This window comes from Tasmannia lanceolata, unplaced genomic scaffold (assembly GCF_043159265.1).
Source record: "Tasmannia lanceolata isolate RefF3 unplaced genomic scaffold, GAP_Taslan_0.1 ptg000012l, whole genome shotgun sequence".
Classification (NCBI taxonomy): domain Eukaryota; kingdom Viridiplantae; phylum Streptophyta; class Magnoliopsida; order Canellales; family Winteraceae; genus Tasmannia; species Tasmannia lanceolata.
This window is the reverse complement of record NW_027518689.1, coordinates 35,902,668-35,929,478: the sequence shown is the minus strand read 5'-3', so window position 1 is coordinate 35,929,478 and position 26,811 is coordinate 35,902,668. Positions and strand designations below refer to the sequence as shown.

Below are 26,811 nucleotides of genomic sequence, written 5' to 3'. Positions count from 1 at the left end.
CTCACTAAGAGGAACATTTTTCAAGATCGTCCAGCACTATTTGCCTGCATCAAAATATGATGTCTTTTAACATGTATAGAGGATAAGTGAAGAATACTAACAATGCGTGAGGAATTATATTACACAACTTGATGCTTTTATGAGGTTGGCCCGTAATGAGAATCATGAACGTTCACACGTTTTAAATTAATAGGCCCAAGAGCATGTGAGGACTACCTCGTAATTAAGGGTGTCAATTTTGGCTCGGGCTCGGAAGCTCGCTCGAGCTCGGCTTGAATCCTTAACGAGCTGACCCGAGCCGGCTCGCCAGGCTTGTTAAGCTTAACGAGCCGAGCCCGATTTAGGCCAGGCTCGGCTCGTTAAGAATTTAATATATTTAAATATATATATTATATATTAATATATACACTAAAAGGGTTGTCCAGGGAGTGAAAGGGGAGGCAAAATATGTCACTTCATTTTTGGAACCCCATTTGTTACTTGGACCACCCCCCATAGTGTAAAAAAGTAGTCAAATTACGCTAGATAGGGCTGTCCAGGGAAGATGAGGGGTGTGAACTTAATATAACCCGAGCTCGGTAAGGCTCGCGAGCCTGGCCGAGCCGAGCTTTTGAGTTTAACGAGCCGAGCCGAGCCTAGCCAAGCTCGGCTCGGCTCGTTTACACCCCTACTCGTAATTCACATAGCCTAAAGCCACTTTGAGCTCCCCTCATTCTTTCTTCCGGCAAGTGATGGTCAAAGCAGCCACTTACTTGGGTTTGAGGTTCAACGTTGTAGTCTCCAACATTGGGGTGAGTGTTTATAATATATTAATCATATTGCCCTCCCTTTAATTATACTTGAGTTATAAATATAGTTAGTGCCATTTTTACACATTAGAGAAACATGCAATGATTCTGTGATGAATTGATGTCCTATTAATCCGAAGCTAATATATTGTAAAAAAAGGCAGAACAGACAAAACTGGGGAGAACTATACAAATGCTTTACCATGTGTATACTATTCAACACAACAATTTAAGCCCAAAAGCCAATGAATATTTCCTTTCCTTGCAAACATGCACTGGATACAAAGAAAACCATAAGAATTATAAAATAGGAAATCCTACAACTTTCAGAGATAAAGATTTTGTTCTAAGAGTGAAGGGGTGATTTTCATCCAAATCATCAGTTATTGCAACAATTCAAGGTGAGAGAACTTAGTTGAAAAGCAAGAAAGTCTGTTGGTCCACCAATTAACAGCCCGATAACTATCTTCCAATATCTTGTGCATTTATTAGACCCGGTGGTGATGTCGCCACATCGCAAGCTGATTTCCCATTTCCATCTCCATTCTTGTCATTTGAAACCTTCAATTTCCATCTAGAACTTCTGCCCTATGCAAAAATCCTAAACTTCAGCTCACGAAAAAAGAGAGCAAAGTACAGAGAGAAAGCAAATATCTACAAAATCGCAGGAACTGAGGGGAAGAGTAGAAAATCAGATCAAGAAAAAACGGTATTCCTAACCATAGTTTTACACCAAGAACAAAAACAAAACTTCATCTTAAAGTGCAAGACTTGTAAATAAAGGCAGAAAAGCCCCCAAAAATATATTTAGAAACCAAATAGCTCACCTTCTTTGATCTACTTCAAATCAGGAAGAAGAGCTTTCCTCCTAGTCCTAACAAACCATTGCGAGGAAGGAAAAAAAATGTGAAGAAACATAGAAACATAAGCAGAAAGGCACAAGGAATCCGAATAAAATAAAAGGAAAAGCCAAATACTTGATTTTCAATGTACTTACTGTTCTGAGGTTCTTGGGATGCTCTAGTTTAAACACCAGAAGAGCTAAACTAAATGTCGAAAATGAAGGGTGGAAATATCATTCCCTTCAGCATTAAGACTCCTTTGTGTTGAAATCAGACCATTACTTGGTCATTTTGAGGTGGATTGCTGATGTTAGTTCGGATTATGTTACCTATTGTGACAGTGTGACATGAGATAGCAAAAGCAAGTACCCAAAGAAAGAAATATGATGAAAGTTTTGAAAGAATGCCATGGAAATTGTAAAGAAGGCATGCTATTGAATAGAGGGAAGCAATAGTTTATGCTTTTACTTCAACTTATTTTGGTTAATTTTGAATTGGTCTCGGGTATGCCCGTGCCAATATATCTTAATATTTTGTATTGCAGGCTGGGACTCCTGGTCCCGAATGCTATCTGAGTATTGATGAAATATGTCAACTTTCAAAAAAAGAAGAAGAAAGAAATATGTTGCAAAGCGGGGTATGAGCATTAAAACACTCATCTTCTATCATAGTAAGAGTGGCAAAACACATTTAGGTGATGTGAAGCTATTGTGAAGTATTAGATCACAAAATTATGAAACCCACAAAATAGAAAAGGATAGTGCTAGCACCAATGATTGTTTGAATAAAATGAATTGGGAAAAAAATCTCTTTATTCACTGAGAGCTGCAAATGAAATAGAGAATTGGAAGGTGCAATCACAGTGGAAGATGATGGCTGGGGCCCTGATGCAAGGTTTCCTTAGATTATTTATCCAACCACGAATACTAAATAAAACAAAAAATTAAGCATCCATTCGAAGCAGCAACTATAGGATTGAAAAACTGTTCAGATATAACAGCTTCTCATTGGTTTATTTATAATAACTTCTCCTTTGACATTAATTAAAAAAAACAAATTCTCTCTTAGATCTTGATTGGTCTATATAAAACAACTTCTCCTTTTATATTTTAAGATTTCTCTTTAGATTTTAAGAGTTCATATGTTCAAGGGAAGCAAACTAAGTTGCTAATGCCGAAGACAATTGGAGTGAAAAACGCCCAATGGAATTTAAATGCTGAGGGAAAGTATATAATTCATGCTTCAATCATCTATTAGGAATCTGAAACTATGCAAATGCTATAACCATCAGCAAGAACAACAAGAATATTGAGATTATAAAATAGGAAACCTTACAACTTTCAGAGATAAAATTTAGTTTTAAGAGGAAAGGGGTGACTTTTCATCCAAATCATCAGTTATTGCAACAATTCAAGGTGAGGGAACTTAGTTGAAAAGCAAGAAAGTCCGTTGGTCCACCAATTAACAGCCCCACAACTTTCATTACTTATTTTTTTCTTTCTTATATTCTACTTTAAGGCCCAAAACCAATGAAATTTTTTAAATTTGGTACAATTACATAATGAAGATGATAAGTGAAAGAAAGAATAAATCAGAACACCAGTTTAGACAAAAAGCCAATGAACATTTGCCTTTCATACATGCATATGTGACAGCTAGCTGCGAAAATACATTTCTGCCAAAGTCCCTAGCAAATCCCCCTAACTTTATAAAGCATTTTCTCTTTGGGGGTTTTACATGCTCTCCGAGTCTCCGGCCTCTATGTCGTTTCATGAGTTTTTGTATAGACAGCATACGCGCATGCAGCTAAAAAAGGAACGGGACCCACTTGGATTTGCTAATAACTTTCACAGAAAGCATTTCGCAGCTGGCCGGCTGCTCTTTCATGCAACACCCAGCCGTGAAATGCCTTTCTGAGAAAGCCCTAAGCAAATCCCATTCTGAAAACAGCATCAATAGAACAAGTGCATGCAGTTAGGTGATCCTCTCCCTTCATTAAATCTGCCAACTTCCACGGCGGTTTCTTCCACGCTTTCACTCTCTGTTTTCTCCGCCCTTCTTTTCCCTATTTCTTCTCTGCTTCTTCCTCCTTCAAACCATAACCCTAGATACCTCAATTCCAATCTCACCCAAATCTCTCCTTCTCCCTCCAATCCCTAACCAAAAAAAGAAAAATGTCTGCTTTCTCAGCCATCAAGATCCTCCCACCTCCACCATTCACCACCACACGATCTCCATCAGAGAACTCTCTCAATCCCTCATCTTTTCTTGGATCCACACGCAAATTCCGCATTTCTCCCTCGTTTTCCCCCAAACCCTCAGTCTCCTCCCGCCGACCTTCCTCCGTTGTTGCCGTCTCCGATGTCCTCAAGGAAAAGAAGCTCAAATCTGATTCCTCCCTCTCCGACCTGGTAATCTTTAAAAAAAAAAACCCTAATTTTTCGAATTTCTCGTTTAAAAGAACCCTTATTTTGCAGATTCGGTCAAAATAAACCCTAATTTTGCAAATTTCTCTGTTAAAAGAAACCCTAATTGTTCAAATTTCTCACTCAGATCTGGTAATCTTTGAAAAAAACCCTAATTTTTCAAATTTCTCACTCAGATCTGGTAATCATTAAAAAGCCCTAATTTTTCAAATTTCTCTCTCAGATCTGCAAAAAACCCTAACCAGTTTTCTCTTTTTTTATTTCAATTTTCAGCTGATAACGAGAGAAGAAGGATTAGAGATCTACGAAGACATGATCCTTGGCCGATCTTTCGAAGACATGTGCGCGCAAATGTATTACAGAGGAAAAATGTTTGGATTCGTTCATCTCTACAACGGGCAAGAAGCAGTTTCCACAGGCTTCATAAAACTCCTCAAGAAAGAAGACTCCGTTTGCAGTACTTACAGAGACCATGTTCATGCCCTAAGCAAAGGAGTCTCGGCACGTGCCGTGATGAGCGAGCTCTTCGGCAAAACCACAGGCTGTTGCCGTGGCCAGGGCGGCTCAATGCACATGTTCTCAAAAGAACACAACGTTCTCGGAGGCTTTGCCTTCATCGGAGAAGGAATTCCGGTCGCCACTGGTGCGGCCTTCACCTCGAAATATCGGAGGGAAGTTCTGAAAGAAGAGGATTGTGATCATGTGACTTTGGCGTTTTTTGGAGATGGGACTTGTAATAATGGGCAGTTTTTTGAGTGTTTGAATATGGCGGCGCTGTGGAAATTGCCTATTGTTTTTGTTGTGGAGAATAATCTGTGGGCGATTGGGATGTCGCATTTGAGGGCGACTTCGGATCCGGAGATTTGGAAGAAGGGGCCGGCGTTTGGGATGCCGGGGGTGCATGTGGATGGGATGGATGTTTTGAAGGTGAGGGAGGTGGCGAAGGAGGCGATTGGAAGGGCGAGGAGAGGGGATGGGCCGAGTTTGATCGAATGTGAGACTTATAGGTTTAGAGGACACTCGTTGGCTGATCCCGATGAGCTTCGTGACCCTGGTGAGAATTTGAATTTGTGGTTCTTTTTATTCTTTTGATTTGATTAGTATTGGGTTTTCTTTTTGGTTATGATTGGTGCTTCTTTGGCTAGTTGGACTGTGATTGAATGGAATGCATGTTAAGTGTTTTTCTGATTTATTTCTGTAGTTGTGAGGATGAAACTGATCTGTTTTCTCTTTGATTTGGTGATAAAAACTATGTTGGTTTTTCTTCTTTTCATAATTTTTTTTGCTGCGTTGTTCTTAGATTGGAAATTCATGCTTTTTCATGGTCTTCTGATTTCTTGCTGTAGTTGTAAGGATGGATCTTATCCGTTTTCTCTTCACTTTAATGATAAAAACTATGTTGGTTTTTCTTCTTTTCATATTGTTTTGCTGCATTGGTCTTCAATTGGAAATTTGTGCTTGTTCATGGCGTTCTGATTTCTTGCCGTAGTTTTGAGGATGAATCTGATCTGTTTTCTCTTCACTTTAGTTATAAAAACTATGCTTCTTTTTTTCTTTTCTTAATTTTCTGGTTCACCTCTTTCGTGACTAAGTGTGTTGCCTCATATCAGCCCATTTGCTTTTGAGCGAATGTCTTAGATTAAAAAAAAAAAACTGCTTTTCAGTTATACTCTGATATTGGGCAACACACTTAGTGGCAACGGAGGTGATCTTCTATTGGAAATCCGTGCTTGGATTTTAAATTCATGTAGGTTGTATTATGGACTATTTCAGAAACAAGTAGGTTGATGAGAATTAAGTTCACAAAGTTTGAGAAACCAAGTTATTCTGTGTATAAGAAGGGAACTTTTTTTGTTTAACATGAGCCAGTTTGGAATTTGTCATTTGGTCCTGTTGTTGTTGATGGTTATGCCTCTATTTTGATGCTGACTATGTTTTCCCTGTCATAAGTACTTCCTCCATTTGTTAATTATCTGATTTTTTTTTATCTTCTCCGCGGTGGATTGAGGAGGTGGAACACTATTAACACTTCAGAAAAACCACTTTCGTCATTCAGGATAGCAGCTTGAGGCTATACTATTTGTGTAATTGTTATCTTTCTTTCTAACCTTTTTTTGCAGTTCTTTATTGTGCATCTTCCAATATCAAACTAAATTTCTGCCTTTTCTCTTAGAACTCAACATGCGACTGAACAGATTTGATGTCTTTTGGCTCTGGAACTTTGTGAACTTGGCTCTAAATATTATTATGAAAACTCTGTAACATGTGATTTGGGTATTATTTTCTTATAGGCTTATATCCACACAATCATTGTAAGGTTTTCTTTTTCTTTTCCTATTCCCCTTGTTCTTTAAGAAAATTTTAGGCTCTTATTTTGGGTTTATGCTAGGGGGGATGCTGAGACACATGGCCAAAAATTATCGGCCATCCCAGAACGGTGTCCTGGTTGTGTGTCCATTATCATTTTTCCATTATTTGCATCTGCGTGGAGTGTGGATGCTTTTCTCTATTCTTATTTCTTTCATGGATATTTTGCATTTATGAATTGAAGTTATTTAATGATTCTAAATCAAAATTTAAAATTCTATCAAAGATTGCATGAGTGTTATATCTGTATCTCAAACTTTTTGGTACCTGCAACAAATATTTTAACACAAGATAAAATTTATCATGATGGTGATTATGGACATACATCTGAGTTTTTGACTCTGCAATTGCATTTCGAACTGTGGTGTAGAATAGGTCCATAGTCTATACTACCTAGATAGAACTGTGGTCTAGAACAGGTCTGTAGTACCTAGATACGATTAAGGGTATCATATACCGGGAGGAACTAATATGGGGATCCTTGAAGTTCCAAAATCTTAGAATACAACAAGTATCCAATATGTAAGTGTGAATATGAGTAAGAATCCTTGAAGAAAATTTAAATTAAATGTGATTTAAATTTTGAAAAGCACACATCTCTCTTGTACAACAAATCAACATCTCCTTTCCTAGAGACATCTCCTTCTAGCATTTGAGTCTGATTTCCTTTATGACGAAGAGTATAAAAATAATAAAAGAGCATTTTCTGCTTTAGAGTCTTAGGATTCTGAATTCTTTTACGACGAGGAATTTAAAGTGTAACGAAGCTCAAAAGATCATCTTTCTTTTGTCTATATATGAAAGTCCAGCACCTACCCAATACCGGCAAAAGCAAAAGCCAAAGATGAGGATACATGGCATAAGTATCTGACGCATATCCCTATCGTGTCCTATTGAGTCGGGTAGTCCACCCATTTTGAAGGATCCTAGTTTCATAGGTTTAGGTTTTTCCGTTTATCTATTGATGAATTGATGGATGAGTATAATATAAGTGGATGCTGATAATGATAATGATAATGATAATGATAATGATAATGATAATGATAATGATAATGATAATAATAATAATAATAATAATTTGTTTCTAATTCTTAATTATCATGATCTTATGGTCGATAGTCTTACTAATTTCACACATACCTTTTCTTGTCAGAAGTTAGAACATTAAGATTATGAATCTGAGTGATTAAATATGGAGGAGAAGGGTTAAAATATGCATAAATCATCTCTCTTTGTGATCATTTTGTACTTCTCACTTTTAAGAGAGACCTTGGATTTTGTTTTTTTGTTTTTTAATTTTTATAAAAAAAGGGAAATGATTTCTGCGCTCAAGTGTTTTGATAAACATGCGCTCCACTTGTTTGTCGTGTAGTATTTAAAGGGATGTCAGAGGATATTACTGTTCTCAGAAAGCTCTTAAAACCCTTTAAATACTACACGACAAACAAGTGGAGCGCATGTTTATCAAAACACTTGAGCACTGAAATCATTTCCCTAAAAAAAACCTTGGATTTTGTGGTACATGATATTTTTCATTTTTAAGAGAGACGTTGGATTTTTTTTTATTTGATAAAAAGAAACCTGAGAATTAGATTGTGTGATATGTGTTATGGTTCTACAATACTAATCAATTCACTCCCTTATTAAGTGGACATGATTCTTGCGTAGACATTATTTCTTAGAAAACATTATCCTACATGGTACAATGGGTTGAAGTGCCTTCATAATGATTTTATTATTATTGATGACTTGCCCTCACATCTGCTTCATTTTTGCAGCTGAGAAGTCTCATTATGCTGCTAGGGATCCCATCGTGGCCCTGAAGAAGTACATCATCGAGAACAACCTAGCCAATGAATCTGAGTTGAAAGCTATCGAGAAGAAGATTGATGAGATAATTGAAGAGGCTGTGGAATTTGCAGAGGCAAGCCCTCATCCTCAACGCAGCCAGCTTCTAGAGAACGTGTTTGCAGATCCAAAAGGTTTTGGAATTGGACCTGATGGGAGGTACAGATGTGAGGATCCTGGATTTACTGCAGGCACTGCTCAGGTCTAAAGGGTATATCACTTTCAAGGTTGACAATCTACATGCTTTCAAATGATCAGGTGCCTTTAGCATTGATAGTGCGTAGTCTGAGGTTCATTTTTTCCATGAATGAGCTTCCTATTTATGCAGGGTTCTTTTTTTGTTGTTGGTTGTTCTTTCTTAATTCCTTCTAGTTTCTTTATGTAATTTTCTATCTTTATTCATTCCTCTTGTAGTCCGGTTAATGTTGGACATATGGACTATACACATCGGGATATCCTAAAGACTTGGTGACCTTGATTGCCATGCTCATTTAAGTGTCGCTACATCTCGAGGTTATGTGCTTCAAATGAAACTCAGTTATAAAACTTGCAGATTTCTTCAGAATGGAGGAGGTTTATGTTTATCTGTTTTGCCCTCTTACATCCATACCCTATTTTGTCTTGCTTATCCTAGATTTGGAATGGTTTTCCGACCAATTTTCTGTTTGAACATCATTTATATTGTTAAATGATTACAATGGTTGTGATCTATAAATGGAAGGGGTACTGTCGAGATACTTGTTGGGCAAAGTGATGACTCTAGAAATGGGAGGGACTCTATGGATCTGCCTTGAACTGCTGTTACTACCTATGGATCTGCCTCTACTCTGGTTGTCAGTGATGCTATTCATTGTCCAATGTAAACTTACACTAGATTAGAATAATATAGGTGTTGCATTTCGTGTACGTTGTCTTTCGATATCAATTTGCTGTCGACTCTGTCCAACTTTAATGGAACTATACAGTTGTAATGCTGTATAAATTTATGATCTCTTATATCTTATTACTCAAACCTGAAACACAATCAACGGGGGTTTTCAACGGAGTGACCGTGGGTTTCAACGGCCCATAGCCACTCCCCCATCTGCGCATTTTAGGTTACTCCTTTCGATCAGATCCACCTTCTCGACCTTTCTTACATTCTACTTCTCAGATTAGCAGAGAGTAGATGGATTTTGTTTGGGGTTTTGACGATGAAAATCTCAACTGTGAGTTAGAGAGGAAAATACACAGGAAGAAAACCAAGATCTCTGAGTTTTAAGATTTCAAAGAAAGAGGAGATCAAAGCTGAGGAGGAGAATGAAGGATGGGGTTTTGTGGAGGCCGGGGGGGGCGGATCTGGCCAGATTTGGCTCGTGGAGGCTACGAGGACGCCATTGAGGCTGGCTGTGGAGGCCGTGGTGGCTGTCTGGAGGTCATTAGGCCCTTTCAAGCCGGATCTGGATGGTCGTGGAGACCGGATCTGGAGGCCGTGGAGGTCGGATCTGGAGGTCGTGGAAGGTCCATGCGTTACCGGTTTTGGAGGCTGTGGGGGCCATTGAGGCCGGACTTAATGGGGGTCCGCCGGGGATTGGTGGTGGTGCGAGATGAAGTCTGCTGGAGATCGGGTGGTGAAGATGGATTACTGATCGGAAAATGGCAGAATGGGATGAAGAAAATGGGCTGTGGTGGAGGTGGGTTTAGATCTTGAAGAAGATGGTGGTGGTGGCTTGGTTTAAGAGGTGGAGACTGGTGGCTTTTGTGGAAGAGATGTAGGAGGGACTGGAGGTGGTTGCCGTGAAGAAGGAGGTGGTGGACGGAGGGGAGAGCTGCCGGAGAAGACTCTCTCTCTCTCTGAAAATGCAGCCAAAGAAGATGGAATTGCGTAAGATAGAATAAATGGCTATCGTGCACGGTTAGGGACGCACAATTGCTTTAGATCTTCGAGCAGGATTTTTGAAAATCAAAATCGCCAACTAGGATGAGGTGAGGTTTGTGTGGCATGGCGGACACGAATCGTGACTTGGTGGGGCCAACAAATATGGCACATTTGTATTGGTTCCGATACAAGTTATGCTATTTGGGTAATGCAATGAGGAATGGAGATGGGTAGCATAAAACGGATATGTAAGTTAATCCTACTGTATGTGGGGGCCGGTACTGTTGTAGCCTGTTAGGGAATGAATTGTCCCTTATTTGGCACTTTTTGGAATAATAAATGTCAAATTTAGAAAGAAAAAGAAAAGGGAACACAATGTTCCTATGTTGATAATTTATAAATCGAGTGATATAAAATATCGTAGTACCTTTTTTAAGAAACGTTGTTCAAAGTACATATAGGTGAACATTAATGTTGTTCAACCAACTGAATACTATCCTCTTCAAGTATTTGGCTGGATTAAGAAGGGACGGGTGTGTCAATATCAATTTCTGGGGTTAGAACTTGGTAGGGTGTTTTTATATGGTTTTTTGGAAATTCCAGGTTGTAGCCCCCAATTGGCCCAAATCAGGGTCAAAAGATTTCAGCCATTGATCAAAATCTTTATCAGTAGTTGAATTCAACTCTAAACCCAAGCTTATGCCCATAATTAACTTTTCAACAAAATCAAGATTTCAAAAAAGGGTGAAGATAAATTCGCACCCATTGTAGGATGATTCACACCCCTTCAACTTGATTTGACTCAAAAAAGCGTTAAAGTGGGAATCATCCTAACAATGGGTGTGAATTTATGATCTCCCTTCAAAAAAATTGCCTACTTTGAATATTCATACAGGACTTCATGAGATTGGCTAATCCTTTGGGCAAATTTTTCATTTTGCACCTAAAATTCCCATCCATTGATCAAAGGTTGATCAATCACTAATATTTTTTGAGCTAATTAAGGCTGGTGTCACTAACATCATCCTAATTCAGCCCTTTTTAAAAGTCCTATCAGTGCAATATTAGGGTAAAAATTGGAATTTCATGTGTTTTACCTAATTAGACATTTTAAGGGCAAAAATGTTTTTTCCTTCGTTGTGAGTATGTGCCAGCCTACCCCAACTGGTTTGGGACAAAGGCTTAGTTGAGTTGAGTTGAGTTGAGACAGATGGAGATGGATGCGACACCTGAATTAGTGAGGGACTTCTTCTGGGACGATGAATTTCGGTCCAAGTGGGATGACATGCTTATACATTCTGAAACGCTGGACGAGTGCCCCACCACTGGAACTATGGTTGTTCATTGGATTCAAAAGGTGAGAATTGCCATCTAGGAGAATTAAGATTGTCTTCTTCTTCTTCTTCTTTTTTTTTTTTTTTGAAAATGAATTAAGGTTGTCTTCTGTGTTATTAATGTTTTTATTAGTTGGATTAACTTATGTTCTTTGTTATTGTGGCAGTTTCCTTCTTCTGTAGCGACAGAGAATACACGATAGGTCGTCGCATTTGGGAGTCAGGAAGATCTTACTTTTGTGTGACAAAGGTATGTAAGGGAAAATGATTACTGAACTGCATATGATAACAATTGTCACCATTTATCTTTACTTGTTTATATTTTGTTAAGTATACTTTTGTTCAAGTGATGCTTATAGTTTGTGTATTTGCACGAGGGAAATGCCATTTCTGAATAAATACTGCTTCTAGGATTTTCATATTATTACCTGATTTTTCTTGAATCTTCCATTATTCTGTTCTGTTTTTTTTTCATTGACTTAGTTAGAAGTTTTAAAAAATTATCAGTTTTTATTTGTCTATTTCCTATGTTAGAGGGTTGAAAGTCTTCTATGGGTTGGTGTTTTCTCCATTAGGATAGTGGCATAGTGCTAAGAAGCTTCCAAACAAGTACAAAAACAATAAGAATCCTAGAGTCCCTCTTCAATCATTTCAGTGATGACGAATTGATGCTTCTCCCCCTTCATATCCTTTCTAGTTTAGTTACTGCATAGTAAACTGCAGTTACTTTGTTCCATTCACACTGGGGTCATCTGATGTTTTGTTATATCGTTCATAACACTATTCCTTCAGCTTGTTATTGTTTACAACTATCGTCACTCCTCCATGTTGTGCTTTACAGGACCCCCACAGTGTAAGGCCACGCACCGCATGCCAACACAGTCCAAAGAAATGTTTTGGTATTTTTTTTAAGCCAATAGTCAGTTCAGAATTGCTGAACCTAGTTGGGATGGGTCTGTTTTGGTGTTGCCTCCTACTTTGTTAGAAGCACAAGTGATACTGGTGCTTCCTAGCCCTTTAGCAAGTTTAGGATAGCACATCCATATTCTTTCAATTATGACCAGACTCAGTTTCCCTTTGTTGTGTCTTCTTTGTTCCACGTACTTCCATGTAGTAGTAATTGGTTGAAATTCGAATATATTAAGAACACAATTCCAAAATTAAACTCCCAACTGTCTGGTTAGAGCCACCAGTGGTGATTGGGCTGAAGACAAAGATTTGTTATACCTGAAATTTAGAATACCACACATATGTATACATGGTTCATTAGGTAATTTCTTCACCTTCTTCACCCCCAATGGTGATACATCATTTCAAGTTGTAATTTTTCACTGGTGATTGAATTGATCACTGAACTGAAAATTAGAGATCTTGAACTATTGCTCTGTTCTCCATTATTTAGTAGCCGGTGTATCTGTTGGAATAGGTATTATTTATTAACGACAGGTAGTTCAGGTAAAATTTCTCTTGGTCACCTTTTGAATGTATATTATTCTGAGGAGATGCAACTGAGGACGTATCTGATGGAGTAGGTATTATTTAAGCAGGAGCATAGCCATGAGAGAGAGAGAGAGAGAGAGAGAGAGAGAGAGAGAGAGAGAGAGAGCATTGTTTAGTGATAGATAGCCGAAAGGAGTTTCCATTTGCCTCTTTTAGTCACAAAGTTCGGAATTGGAAATACTTTTGGCATGGCAAATTTTTGAAAATGTTTGGAAAAAGTTTAGGAAAAATCTATTTTTTACAAGATGAAGTACTAGTCTTTGTTGCTCATGGATGGGAGGTTTTCTATGGTATACAATAGGATCTAGTAATTTTTTTGATCAATTGTGTTTTCTGTGGTCTTATTGGAACGGAACTTGGTATGAAAAAGAGTGATTGGATATCTTCACTCTCAATTAATGAACAATTCAGGGATGTACTCTTTGCTTTTTTCTGCGCAACTAGGGGATTATTGGTTGACTTTCTTTTCCTCATCTTTTGAGGTTTCAATTTTGTGTCTGTTTTACTTCATTCTAGAACATTATAATGAAAGTTATCAACAACTTATAACAATGTATGCAAGTATAGCCTGATCAACTAATTTTCTGTTTTAACTTCATTATTGTGGTTTTCAATGACGTGGTCAAGAAAGGCTAACATAGGTGAACCCGTCTCATGGAGTCCATGCTTAATTCTATAGATAGACATTTGTTTCGGTTTCTGTTAATAACTTAATATAGTTCCTCTTTGCCATATTCAATTTCCAATAGTGATGATTTAGATTGACAACTTTAGTATCAGCCTTTGTCAAATCTGGCTTTTAGTTTCTAAAGTATTGTTTTTTTTTATCATGTTTCAGGGAGTACCTTGTCCCTCTGTTCCACGACGTAATAAGCCAAGACGTGTTGACCTGTACTATTCAAGTTGGTGCATTTGAGGAGAAGATTCCTGTGTTTAAAGAGGAGAAGATTCGAATGGCTCGAAACCCATTACAACAAAATGATAGAAAATACTACCAATATGAAGGTTGAATTTTAAGAGAATGACACGCATGCCTAAGGTCGGACGAGATCATGGCAGATCGGAATCTCATTTTTTTGCCTAGGTAAGCTGGGATTGAACCTACGACATAAATAAGAGTAGCTTTTTCATTTGCTGGAAAATTTAACCCTTGAATTACAGTAGCTTTGATCTATTGATTGATTATATTAACAAAAATGCAAGCTATCGTTCAAGGGAAAAAGCAAAAATAATCCTTGGTTATTAAACCATAAAAATAAACCTTAACAAAAAAAAAAAAAAAAAAAGCAAAAATAAAAACAACGAGTGCATTGGTACTGAACAATCCTTGGTTATTAACAGTTTAACACTCACCCGTGGGCGCACAACGACATTCTCTCTCTACGCACCCACCCCACGACAAAAGCTAGTAGCAGTCTTTTTTAACACACTTCCCTCTAACCCCCATTCGCAACTCCTCCGCCGTTCAAACCCCCCCTTACCCATTTTCTCACAACAGAAAAAAAGAAAAGAAAAAAAGATTCTCGTCCTTTTTTTTTAAACTCCAGCCTCCATGATCAGTACTCATCTCTCTCTCTCTCCTCTCCAACCCTTCAAACCCTAGATTTCCACACTAGAGCTTTCATGGAAAAAGAAGTTCTCCCTTTCCCAAAACCCTAACCACTCACTCCTTTCCCCTTCTATAGACGCACGCCGAGCCTCTAGAATGGTGATAGACCCTAAAGTGCGCCAGGTAGGGTTCATAACCCCAGGCGCGCCACCAGATCGGACACAGTCCGTTCCCGCAGTGGCGTCCTCCCCGCCGGTTTCCGATCATTCTCCGGCAAACACTCTCTCTCCAGTCATGATTCCTCCACCTCGTCACGCATCCGATAACCTATCATCCTTGGCACGCGGAATCCCTATTACACTCCAAATGTCGCCTCTCAGAAGACCTTCAATTGGGGATAACATGATGCTTGGGAGTTATAATCCTTCGGAGTCTATGTTGGGGACTTCTCCGGTAGGGTCATCGTCGAGGAACGACGGGGAATTCTCGGAGGGGATTTCGTCCCTGGGGTGGATTGGAAAGGGCGATTTGGGGAATGTTGCTTTGTCTCTTCCGAGTATGAGTATCCCGATGAAATCGAGTAATTTTCCTTCGCCGAGTAATTTGACTACGGTTTCAGTGGTGAAATTGCCTCTGGGAATGTCAGGTAAGAAATTGGTTTTTTTTTTTTTTTCTGTTCTTTTGTTGTTGTTTTATTGGAAGTAAGCATGTGAAGAATTTTTCATAAAAAGCATAAAAGTAGGAAGAATTGTTCTACATAGATGCAAAAGATTGTGCAAAGTTGGTATCCTGTTGAAGGCCAGCATTTTTTGGAGGGGTGGGGGGTACTTACACGTATTGAAATCCATCGACATATGATCAATCAGTGGAAAATGTAACAAAGAACATTAAATCGATGGAATATGATGTAACAAAGAACATTCCATGACTACCATTTCCACACCCTATAATCAACATCAACTTTTCATGAAAAGATTATTAGTTAACACATTTGATCCGTCTTTGGAAACTTATGAATCTTCCCCTCCTCCCACCTTGCCGTCCTTCCTAACTTTTGCTTTCATATCAATCGTTAGGACGGGAATATCATTGGAGTATTAGTTCAATGGATACTGATTTTTAATGAAACACCTTCGCAAAAGTATGTTTTCGCCCCATTTTCTTCTCGATCCCTGATGCAAATTTAGCTCTAATACCAATTTAGAGCAAACCTAATGTTTGCTGTTTTTTTTTTTTTTTTTTGAATGGCTTTTTTTAGATTTTAGATCATATTGAGGATCTGTTTGCTGGTTTATTTATGACAATTTTCAACATAGTCTCATAACAGAATAAACAACAAGTAGTAATCAAAAGACAGGTTTTCACAAAGATTCAAAACATTTGAATTCTTCCACCAATAGAAATCAAATCAGCTAAGAGAGTTCCATACAGTAGATTATTAACCAGAGAAAATCAGCCGAGTAGTCAATAATAGTCAAATGGCTAATCAACTCTATTAACGAATCCTATCTATAAAATAAACTCCCTAACTATGGCCCAAAGAAATCTAGAATGGACAATGGAATATGAGTAGCGACTATAACTACGGTATTAGGTTAAGGGGGGATGAGGGTAGGCTCAAAGGAGAAAGTATTGATAGGCTTTCATGTAAATAAGAATATAGGAAAAACTGTACCTGAGTAGTGTGCAGAGCCTCAGCCTTGGTTGTCTAGATGTAGATGTAAGTGGCCTCCAAGAGAAGAAAGAGATGTAGCTAGAGACATGAGGAAGGATTGATCTTAACAAAGACAAGGAGAGATGAAGGAAAGAAGGATCAAGATCTTGAAAATAAAGGAAGATCAAGATCTAGAAAAGATCAAGAACATGATCACGAAAAGAAAAGAAAAGAAAAGAAAAGAAGATCAATATCCATAAAAGATTAAGATCAAGAAGAGGAGAATGAAGACCAAGTGGAAGAAAAGTTAATGGGAAAGGGTGAAACAATTTATAAACTCATTTGGGAAGAGTGAAAAGGGATAAAAGAGGGAATGGTTTATAAACCCAATCGGGAAGAGTACAAAGTGGAAAAAGAGTGAATGGTTTATAAACCCAATCAGGAAGGGGGAAAAGGTGTGAAAATGAATGTAGGATATAAGAAGAGAGAAAGAGAATGAATAGAGGATGTAAGTAGGGAGGGGAGGAAGATGAAATAGTAGAAGAGGGGATGAGATGAGAGAAAGATAGAAGATGGGGTGCACCTTGATACAAGAGGGGCTTATTCTCACGTTTTTTAAAGATTCCCAGACTTTCTTCTTTTTGGTCTTTTATATGGGCTGAGAGGTTTGCACTTGCTAAAAATAGTTAGTCATCACCAACTAAAAACAGTAAGTTCATATTTTTAATGGATGATGTGTGGGCTTTGGCTTAAGTGTTGGTTGGCCTTGGGAAAAAAGTGCGGAAGCTCACCTATTTCACTTGAGACATAAATGCATTATGAAAAAGCAAGGTGTCATTGGCAGACAAAACGTGAAGGGCAACATGGCTGATCCTTCTTTTTTTTTGAATGGTACAACATCACTGATCCCTACACCCTGAAACTTCCAAATACACCATCTTCATTGCCCTATTCATTATTCTAGTAAACAACTAGGAAACAAAGTGAAAGACTAGGTGTCTCTGTCTCAACCACTGAGAGATCCCAACAAAATTTTTAGGGCTTGTCTAGTTGCAGGATAAGTCTGTCCAGGCAAAGTCAAAACTTGTTCTGGGATATAGATAATTCTATGTTTGTCATTATGTTTATATATGCATTCATGTAGCTTAAGGATATACTTATCCTAGAATTTGAAGATTATAATTTGAAAACCCAACTGGTTGTCTTGGGACTTACTTGAGTCAACTCAATCTGGCCCTTAAATAGGTGGCTGTTGGGTAAAACTAGCCAGATTTTATATGGTTGTTTTTTTGTTGTGTCAGCTGGGTCAACTTGGGTGATTCCCAAGCCAATCAGCTGGGTCAACTTGGGTGATTCCCAACCCAACCAGCCTAGTTTCCATAAGAGCATTTAAAACAATGTTTCCTAGAATTTTTTTTTTCTGTTTTGAAGAGTTTTTCTTTTGTTTGTTATTGAGTATTTTTATAGTAAAAATTAATTTAAACTCATTTACATTACCTGCTTGTCACCCGCCAAGTCGTTTGGTTGTTTCTGCCCAATGACTAATCAAGTTTGATCAACTGCTCTATCAACTCTAACGAACAAGATGGGGATGTTGTGAGCAATTGGGGGCCACCACACCATTTATAAAGCCCAAAGAAAGCTTGTGTTCCCATTACCCATGCAGACAGATGTATTGTCCATGGTGGTTTTGTATTCTTGAGCAAAGAGAATTCAATTCTCTCCAACTATTATTCTAAAAAAAAGTAGTTACTTTGAATTCCTAGAGCAAAGTCTTTCCCATAATAAAAATAATTTGGTAGCTTATGGCTTCATAGGTCTTTTGATTTTGGGTGTCTAAGCTATTTTTGAATTTTATTTTGTTCTTACAGTTAGTGGATTGTAATATTTGGAGCTCATAAAAGAAGTCTTGCAGAAAAAGATGGAAAAGCATTGGCTGAAGTGCAAAATGAACGAGTTGTGGGCTCAAAGCCGGTGAAAGAGAAAACATCAAAGGCTGAAAGGCGTGCCCTTCAAGAGGCTCAACGAGCTGCAAAGGCTGCAGCAAAAGATACAGGTAATTTTTTTTCTTCTTTTCTTTTTAGTTGTTTCAAAATTTATTGCTACTATTATGGTGTCATGTTTCTTTTGGCCGAGTGGATCCATTGAAACATATTTGGTATCTATTTAGCTTTTATTACACTTATTTTTTTCATAGGTAATAAATTTACTTTTCCAGTTTTTTTTCTTTTTTTTCTTTTTTTGAATGTCTCTTTTCCATTTTGCACGTAAGAAGTTGCAAGTGTAATTTTATAAAAAGCCACATTGACGTGTATGTATCTAGTTTCTTACTTCATCGTGATGGCTTGGACTTTTATATTACTATGTTGACCTGTACTTGGGATGAACTCCCTTGATGCATTCATATATAGGAGATTGGTTAATTCTATCATCTTTTTCTTAGGCACTGTATGTTGGATTTTGAATCTAGATATTAGTGTAGACTTGCAAGATATTTTGACATTTATAAAATACATCTATCCTTGTAAAAGGTTTGTATAAATCCTCTAGTCGGTTGGGACCTATACTTCCATGGTGACTGAGGTCTTTGGAATGCATATTGACCAAGTTTGGCCAAAGATAGTCCAATAGTACATGGTGACAAGACTGTGAGACCTATTGGTGAAACTCTGCTCTTGTTCATGGTAGTTGGACTTTTTTGCTAGTGTTTTTCACTTTTTCTGAAGGGAACAACTCTTGGTAATTGTTTACCTGGTGTGATTGAGGAGAAACACAATTTTCATCTGTCTTATGTTGAGTTTTGCTCATTCTCATCGTGTGGTTCTCACACACGCGCACACACACAGTGAGGGGTGTTGTTGTCTTCTGTCAGTCAACTTAGTGCATGCCCCATCATATTTATGTTTTTGGTGTATCTCTTTAGGTGTTTGCTTATGTTAAATGCTTTAGTTTGATCCCCGTCATTGGATGATCCTAATGGCACCTTATGTAATATCTAAAACTTGACTTATATAAAAGAACATGATAGGATGTGGGGTTGGAATTCAGGCACAGATGTTTTGCTGAGCCGGCACGACTTTTAGCCTATGTTTTGCTGAGTCAACCTGACTTTTTTGCAAGTCGACTTGATGTTTTACCGAGTCGACCCGACTTTTAGCTGTGTCGACCTGACTTTTGCTGATTTGACCCGACTTTTTGCCGAGTTGACCCATTTTTTTGTTAATTCTTCCATTTTCTTTCTTAATTTTTTTTGTCCCCTATTTATCTTTTCTTTTTTCCTTCTTCCTCTTCCTCTTCCTCTTTCAAGTTGCAGCAGTGGTCGGCGGTGAAAGTGGAGATGAAAAAACAGAAAATTAGAGAAGGAGAAGAGGGCAGAATAACTTTTCAAAAAAAAGAAAGAGAGAGGGCAAAATGGTCTTTTGGACTGTATAGCGCCCTACTTGGATGAAAAGAGTTGAAACTGCCAGCCATCTGCAAATTCAGACTCAAAATGTAATTATTTTGTCCTTTTCCCTTTTCTTTTTTGGGATTTGCTAGGGTCCATCTCAAAAGGCATTTCGCGGAACGTATGTTGCGTGAGGGAGCAGCCACATAGGCTCACTTTCCTACAGATTTTGTCATTATTTATGAGGTGGCTGCTCTCTCATGCAACAGACCTTCCGCGAAATGCCTTTTGCAATGGACCCTAGCAAATCCCTTCCTTTTTTGTTGTAGTAATACATCCTGTCACAAGATTAAATTTTACTTTTCAATGTTTATATGGTCATGAAGCAAGCCAGTACCCTGATATATTGTCACCTAGGGCTATGGACATGGATGCCAGTGACAATTTGTCACAAAACAAAAATTGCAGAAGTAGCAATCTCTCAAAATGACTTAATATTATGCGTGTGGTGATCACAATTTTTAAATGTATTATGAACTTTCCCAAAACATCATAAAGCATTTTCAAGTGCCTGCATCCAATTCTATTCAGATAAATAAATGAAATGTGTAATGCATCCCAAGATGGAAGAAATGGCCAACCCTCAATACAAAGATGGAACTTGGTTCCATGGAGGCTAGTTTCAAATTCTCATTTAGCACCATGCAGTTCTGGCGAGGAGCTCCTTTTATAGTATTGGAAGCTTAAACTATTGGTGTTATTTTATTTAATGCCTCCAAAGTCCATACCTAAAGTGCAGGATCCTCCCTTATATATCATTTAACAAGGCATTTTTCTTTTCTTATAGGTCACAGTACTTTGGATATAGTCAAATGTCATCAGCTATTTGAATTTTAGCCTGCTTTTCTTCTAATGCTTATGAGTTTAATTTTAGTTCAGACCACTAATGATTATCTGTTGGTTGTCCATGTTTTGCATGACATATGCATGCTTGCCCATGTGTATGCATGCCTCTATCTCACAATTGGCTATGCTGTTGTCTGCTTCTTCAAATTTCTTCATCTCTCAAACTATTTCACAAATATCTCCGATATTTTCAAAATATAGTGATTTTATCGCGATATTTTGATAAAACGACAAAATCCCAAAATAATCCCTAGAATTTTAAAATATAGAAATATTTTCATTTACTGCGATAATATCATGATAATATCACGATGTTTTTATTTTTTTTCTTTATTTATATATTTTTAAATAATCATTTTTATCATTTTTCCCGATATAAACTCGAAAATATAAAAAAATTAATATTTCCCATGATTTTCCCTTGCCGAGAAATTCCCAAGAACGATATTTGTGACATAGCTCTCAAATAGCAAAAAACGTATGTCTCCACCTCACCATTTTGTATGTTTTTCTCGCATGATGGGTAATTGTAGGTGAAGGAAGCAAGCCTACAGCTGCCTCTGGAGGAGCAGTGCCAGCGAATGCTAAACAGGCTAAAGTCGTGAAGCCTCCATCACAAAGGAAAGATGGCCCTTCAGTTACACCTTCTACTGCTGCTTCTGAGAAGAAAGGAGTTGATCTCCTGCCAGAAAAAGAGAGGAAGAAAGATGTCCCTCACCCTCGTATGCAATTTGATGATAAACAACGGGTTGAAAAAGCTAAAAGGCGTGCAGTTGTCAAGCAAATTGAAGCTAGAAACAGAGTTGAATTATTTGGACATTTGCCTCAGTATGTGCATGGCACCCAGCTTCCTGATCTTCAGTCAAAATTTTTCCATCTTGATCCTATGCATCCTGCCATTTACAAGGTATGTGATTGCCCTTCCTACTTGGTACATATTCCAGAAAGTAGAGCCTTTTTCTTACATATTCACTACATTTTACCCTGCTGTTTTCAGAATGATTTCTGAGCTGAGTATGTTATACCATTGATTATAAAGAATAACAAAAACGTATATATTTTGCTATTTCATTATTGTTTCTGACTTAAAGTCACTGTTCATTATAAAGAATGATGAAAACATGTATTTTCTCGAAAAACCCAAGTCAAATATGGTGGTAAACTGTGAATTCTATATTATATTTTAAGTTTGAATGTACAAAAATAATTTAGCTGCTGATTTTGTGTAATGGCTTTTTCTCTGAATGATTCAGGTCGGGCTGCAGTATTTGGCAGGGGATATTTCTGGTGGTAATGCTCGTTGTGTTGCAATGCTTCAAGCATTTCAGGATGCAATTAGAGACTACTCCACACCAACAGAAAAAACTCTTGTTCGAGATTTAACTGCGAAAATTGGTAGTTATGTTTCATTTTCTATTGAGTGTAGGCCCATCTCAAACAGCATGAGGAATGCAATTAGGTTTTTGAAAAGTAGAATTGCCAAGTTACCTTTAACGCTTACAAAGCTGGAAGCAAAAGCCACTCTTCAATCAGATATTGATCATTTTATAAATGAAAAGATTGTTCTCGCAGATAAGGTGATTGTCAGGCATGCAGTGACAAAGATCAGGGATGGGGATGTACTCCTCACATATGGCTCATCCAGTGTTGTTGAAATGATATTATTACATGCTCATGAGCTCGGAAAACAGTTCCGCGTTGTGGTAGTAGACTCCCGTCCTAAGCTTGAAGGGCAATCACTCCTTCGTAGGTTGGTAGCGAAGGGCATCAGTTGTACATATACCCACGTCAATGCTATTTCCTATATCATGCATGAGGTCACACGGGTTTTTCTAGGAGCGTCCTAATGGAACAGTTTACTCAAGAGTTGGGAGTGCTTGTGTGGCTATGGTTGCTCACGCATTCCATGTTCCCGTCATAATATGCTGTGAAGCATACAAGTTTCATGAAAGGGTGCAGCTAGATTCTATATGCTCTAATGAACTCGGTATGTCTCTCGAATTTCTCGTTTAATCAAAATCTCACAAATTTCTCATGATAAATTCAATTTCTGAGCGATATTTGTGACATAGGTAAAATTTGTATTTCAGAAGTGGGCTCATGTTCTTGTGGAATTCATACATGTATGTAAATTTGTTATGTTGCTTTGCAGGTGATCCAGATGCCATTTCAAAGGTCCCTGGAAGAAAGGAGCTGAACCATCTAGATAATTGGGCTGCTAGTGAAAATTTACAGCTTTTGAATCTTCTGTGAGTATTCAGAACTCAAATTGACGATTACTTTCCCACTTGATTTGCAAGCTCTGATTTTAATCTGGTTCTTTAACCGTTATGACGCAACACCTTCAGATTATGTATCAATGATTGTTACTGATTATGGAATGGTAAGTTATATTCAAACCTCAAAGTTGTAAATCTTTAATCTCCCTTTTATCGTCTATACCTTTTATCACACATTGTATTGTTCTTAAGTAGACCTGGTTAATGGGTGGGCCGGGCCGGGTTTGACCCAACCCGTACGGGTCGGGTAAAAAATGACCCGGAATTTTACGGGTCACAATTTGGTGAACTTGGACCCCACCCGTACGGGCCGGGTGGACCCAGTCACCCGGTTTTTACAGAAACCCTAGACTATAAAGGGGAAAAATGAGAAATATCATACAATTTATAAAGAAGATTTTTTTTCAAAACTAAAACCCTAAAATTAAGACCTTAGACAAACCCTAGTTCCGTCCACGAAGTTCCACACCCCAAACACAGAGATTGCACAAACGCTAGAATTTGCAGAAACAATGCAGATAAAAAATGGAAGAAGAAGACGAACCTGTTTGATTCCGATTTAGAGGGAAGTCAGAGAAAGAATGTTTTTCCTCTTGAAAAAACTTTCCATGGTCGAGGTGGTGAAGGTAGCTGTGGTGTGGGTTTCAGAAGCCAAAGTGGCTGGAATCCATGGTGGAGGTGGTGACTGGTGGTATGGGGGTGGAATCGGAGTTAGGGCTTGGTTGGATTTGCAGGGGAGAACGGAGATGATGGCTATGGAGGAAATGGTGGCTGTGGCGATGGTGGAGGTTGGTGATGACCTCCTCGCTCTCTCTTTCTCTCCCTCTCTCCTTTGTAGTTGCTGAAGAAACCTAACCCTATTCTTTTCTTTCGTTTAGAAGATGACCTCCTCTCTCTCTCTCTCTCTCTCTCTCTCTCTCTCTCTCTCTCTCTCCAGTGTTGTTGCCGAAGAACCCTAACCCTATTCTTTTCTTTCGTTTCGTGACACATGAGTCGTGAGTGACAAATGAAAAATATACCTTAAATACGACCATATAAAATTCTGATCATTTGGGTTTTTACGGGTACCCGCTGGTCCACCCGGCCCGGGACAGTTTTGAAGCGAACTGTACGGGTCGGGTTGAAATTTCAACGGGTCACTAATTTGTGACCCGGACCCGTAAATTACGGGTGGACCGGGTGGACCCGTGGGTCTGGGTCACTTTTTGCCATGTCTATTCTTAAGTAGTGGACTTTTACAGGCTTTTACTCTTATTGTGATTTGTTAGACCTGGAAATATTCTGTCAACTATTTATCTAGTTAGCTTCTATTTATCTAGTTACCTTCTAGATGGATATAACAAAATTATTCAATATAAACAGAAAATTTATACATGTGGCAAAGCTTGTAGAATATGTAACATCAAATGTGACACTCTTTAACTAGGATATGTGGAACCTCGTTAGCCTCACATACAACCCACACTAAAAGATCTGTTTCAAAGCAACCTACACTAATATTCTTAATAAGTAACCTTTAACCCTCCAATAATGCATGAAATTTGGCTTGGCTTGACTCCTTGAAGTTAGTGGGACGTGAGCTAATTTGTTTCGTCCTATGTCATCCCTAAATAGCGTTTTTATTTTGGTTGGCCTCATATTGCCCTTTGAACTCTTACCAAACTTAAGCTCTTATTAGAGTCTATCACAGGCTTTCATCACTTTCAAGACCTCCATTTGTTTGTTGTTAAATCTTGCACCTTGGTTGTGCTAAACTCCTTTCTCCCCCAAAATCCATTGAATCAAAATCTTCTTAATCGCTTCCCCTTCTCCTAGCTTTTCTGCGTAGATTAGACATTATTGCTTAGAATTCTCAAAGTTTTATTTGCCATAAAAAAAAAAAAAAATTATCAAAGTTTTACTTCCAGATTTTGTAGCATCCAACTACTCCCCTAAAATGACAGTTTAGGTGGTGGGAGAGAGAGCTACACTTTCATCTATACGCAAATCTATTTGCCTGGACTAAATTTGTTTTAAAGGACATGTTTCTCTTGCCTCTATTTCCCACCTCATTCTCTCAACTCCGTCATACTTATCACTGACAAATATGAAGTGTAACCCTGTGGAACACCTGTCTGTAAATTAGCATACTAACAATCAATTCTTCAAGTATGCCACTTCTTCACTTAAATCTTTTCTTGAGTGAACTTAAATTTCTTTGTTCACGTAGTACATAAACGTAACAAAACATCCAATTTCCACGGAAAAGCCCCACTAAACTAACATGTATCTCCAAAAGCAATCCTATTTTAAGTGCCAACAATCTGCCTAGTTGATGTGGCCCAAAGGAGGAGAAATAAGAGAGAGTGGAAAAGAGAAGAATAAGAGGAAGAGAAGAAGAATAGAAGAAGGGATTGAGACTAGTAGAGGAGAAAGAAGGGAAGAAAGGAGGAAGAGGGAAAGAAGAAGAAGAAGAGAACGGGAGGAAGAAGAGGGATAGGGGAGAATCTTTGTTCTCAATTCAGTAATTCATCATCAAAATCTAAAAACCCTAATACACGAGGGCCTTATATAGGCCATTGAAATAACTTGGAAATAAAATAACATGGAAAATAAAAGCCCTAAAAACTAGAACATTGAAATAAATATCCGAGAAATAAAATGACATGGAAATAAAAATCCTAAATGTTATAATTGGCAAATATGCCACTTATTGGGCCTATACGCATCACTAGTCTTAAAAAAAATTCTGACCAGTCTAATGTCCACCTTCGATAGAGCCAAACAAACCTATCCTGATGTGACTCAAGGAGACCTATAATAGAAAACTAAGCTTGACAAGTTATTATTCATGTTTTTCTTCTATAACTTTCTTCTCTCATTTTAAACTGATCAAACCTCCCCATAAATCATGCTCAGAACTCATCAAGAACTGTTAAATATTCATAGAACCATGGGAATATCTTTTTCCCCTGAAACCCAGCCCCCATTTTCTGTTTGTCCTTTTTGGATGCATGTGTATTTGTTTGGAGTTGGTTAAACCAATATTTTGCAATGCATTAATACCACAGACGTAGTTATGAAAAAATGAACTTGTTTTACAACAATATCTACAATCCATTGACCACACTTGATACCCAACTTCTGAAATAAATTCAGGGGACAAGCATATGGTTTCTGATTATTGTAATTTGCTTCATCCATAACCCTAATAAAATATGCCCATTCAATGATGTTGTAATGAAAGTTAACTGAATTTATCTGTTTGGCAGTATCCTTCCATTGATCAGCATTTTCTCTGGTGCAATAGTCATCCATTGATTAGCATTTTGCCCAAGCATTTTCTCTGGTCCAATAGGATTTTTGTAAATGCTTTAATGAGGAAAACTAAATTTGCATATTGCCATCATATATCCAGTCATTTTCTTCTTTTCCTTTTTCTTTTCTTTTTTTGCAGATCCCCCCAACAAGTGTGCCTGTCATTGTGCGAGAATACCGAAGAGAACACCTGTGGATATGAAGGCATGCTCCGTTATTTAGGAAAAGTTTCATTGTGTGAGAATACTGAAGAGAGCACCTGTGGATATGAACGCATGTTCCGTTATTTAGGAAATGTTTGATCCTGTCCTATCCTTAGTAGAAGCACAGCTTTTAATCTTCTTTGTTCTTGCCTGAATTCATCTTAATCACAATTCATGCATAATAAGACTTGAAATCTGATCATTTAGGCCCAAGGAAATTTTCTTCTTTTTTTCCCTCAATAATATTTCATGCCTATCAAAGTTGCTGGGGATTTGGATTTTGTTAAACTGACTCAGTGAAGAGCCCGGTTTCTTCGCCTCTCCGGGCAGTTTTGTGGGGCTCTTTTTTCTTCTGTTGTAATCTGAGTTTTTCAATCGTTTGTAGGTGTATTCATCGAATACTTACTGTCATTACAGAGACAAAACTGGTGAAATTTTCTCCCCTTTGTTTATTTTCCTTGTAGGCTTTTTCCCTTGTCTAGTTTAACGAGGTTGAAGAAAGGAAATATACCATGCGGAAGGTATCCTGCTGTACAATGTGGGCCCCACCTTGGATTGGCATTGCCAAAAAATCA

The 26,811-nt window shown here is 38.0% G+C and overlaps 1 protein-coding gene, 1 long non-coding RNA gene and 1 pseudogene across 3 annotated transcripts; 2 read left to right on the top strand and 1 right to left on the bottom strand.

Moving 5' to 3' along the window:
* Nucleotides 1–970: 970 nt before the first annotated feature.
* On the bottom strand, nucleotides 971–2,195 carry LOC143887268 (uncharacterized). The gene is made up of 3 exons (XR_013254117.1): nucleotides 1,786–2,195; nucleotides 1,616–1,662; nucleotides 971–1,371 (listed from the first exon to the last, which is right to left on the bottom strand). It is a non-coding gene; the product is annotated as an uncharacterized LOC143887268 (long non-coding RNA).
* A 1,418-nt stretch (nucleotides 2,196–3,613) lies between these two features.
* LOC143888015 (pyruvate dehydrogenase E1 component subunit alpha-3, chloroplastic-like) lies at nucleotides 3,614–8,855 on the top strand. The gene is made up of 3 exons (XM_077392288.1): nucleotides 3,614–4,041; nucleotides 4,330–5,110; nucleotides 8,202–8,855. Exons 1-3 carry the CDS (start codon nucleotides 3,805–3,807, stop codon nucleotides 8,477–8,479), a joined length of 1,296 nt encoding a protein of 431 aa, XP_077248403.1. The 5' UTR covers nucleotides 3,614–3,804; the 3' UTR covers nucleotides 8,480–8,855.
* Nucleotides 8,856–14,072: 5,217 nt separating this feature from the next.
* Nucleotides 14,073–26,677, top strand: LOC143888014 (uncharacterized; annotated as a pseudogene). The gene is made up of 7 exons (XR_013254462.1): nucleotides 14,073–15,158; nucleotides 18,082–18,222; nucleotides 20,991–21,364; nucleotides 21,711–22,444; nucleotides 22,610–22,704; nucleotides 22,784–22,840; nucleotides 26,173–26,677. The product of XR_013254462.1 is annotated as an uncharacterized LOC143888014 (transcript).
* The last annotated feature ends 134 nt before the right edge of the window (nucleotides 26,678–26,811 follow it).

What these genes read in the sequence shown, in the direction of transcription:
- LOC143888015 (XM_077392288.1), top strand. Translation starts at nt 3,805, where the DNA reads ATGTCTGCTTTCTCAGCCATCAAGATCCTCCCACCTCCACCATTCACC. An exon ending in ATTCCTCCCTCTCCGACCTG is followed by an intron (nt 4,042 to 4,329) that starts GTAATCTTTAAA and finishes TTCAATTTTCAG; the next exon opens with CTGATAACGAGAGAAGAAGG. An exon ending in CGATGAGCTTCGTGACCCTG is followed by an intron (nt 5,111 to 8,201) that starts GTGAGAATTTGA and finishes TCATTTTTGCAG; the next exon opens with CTGAGAAGTCTCATTATGCT.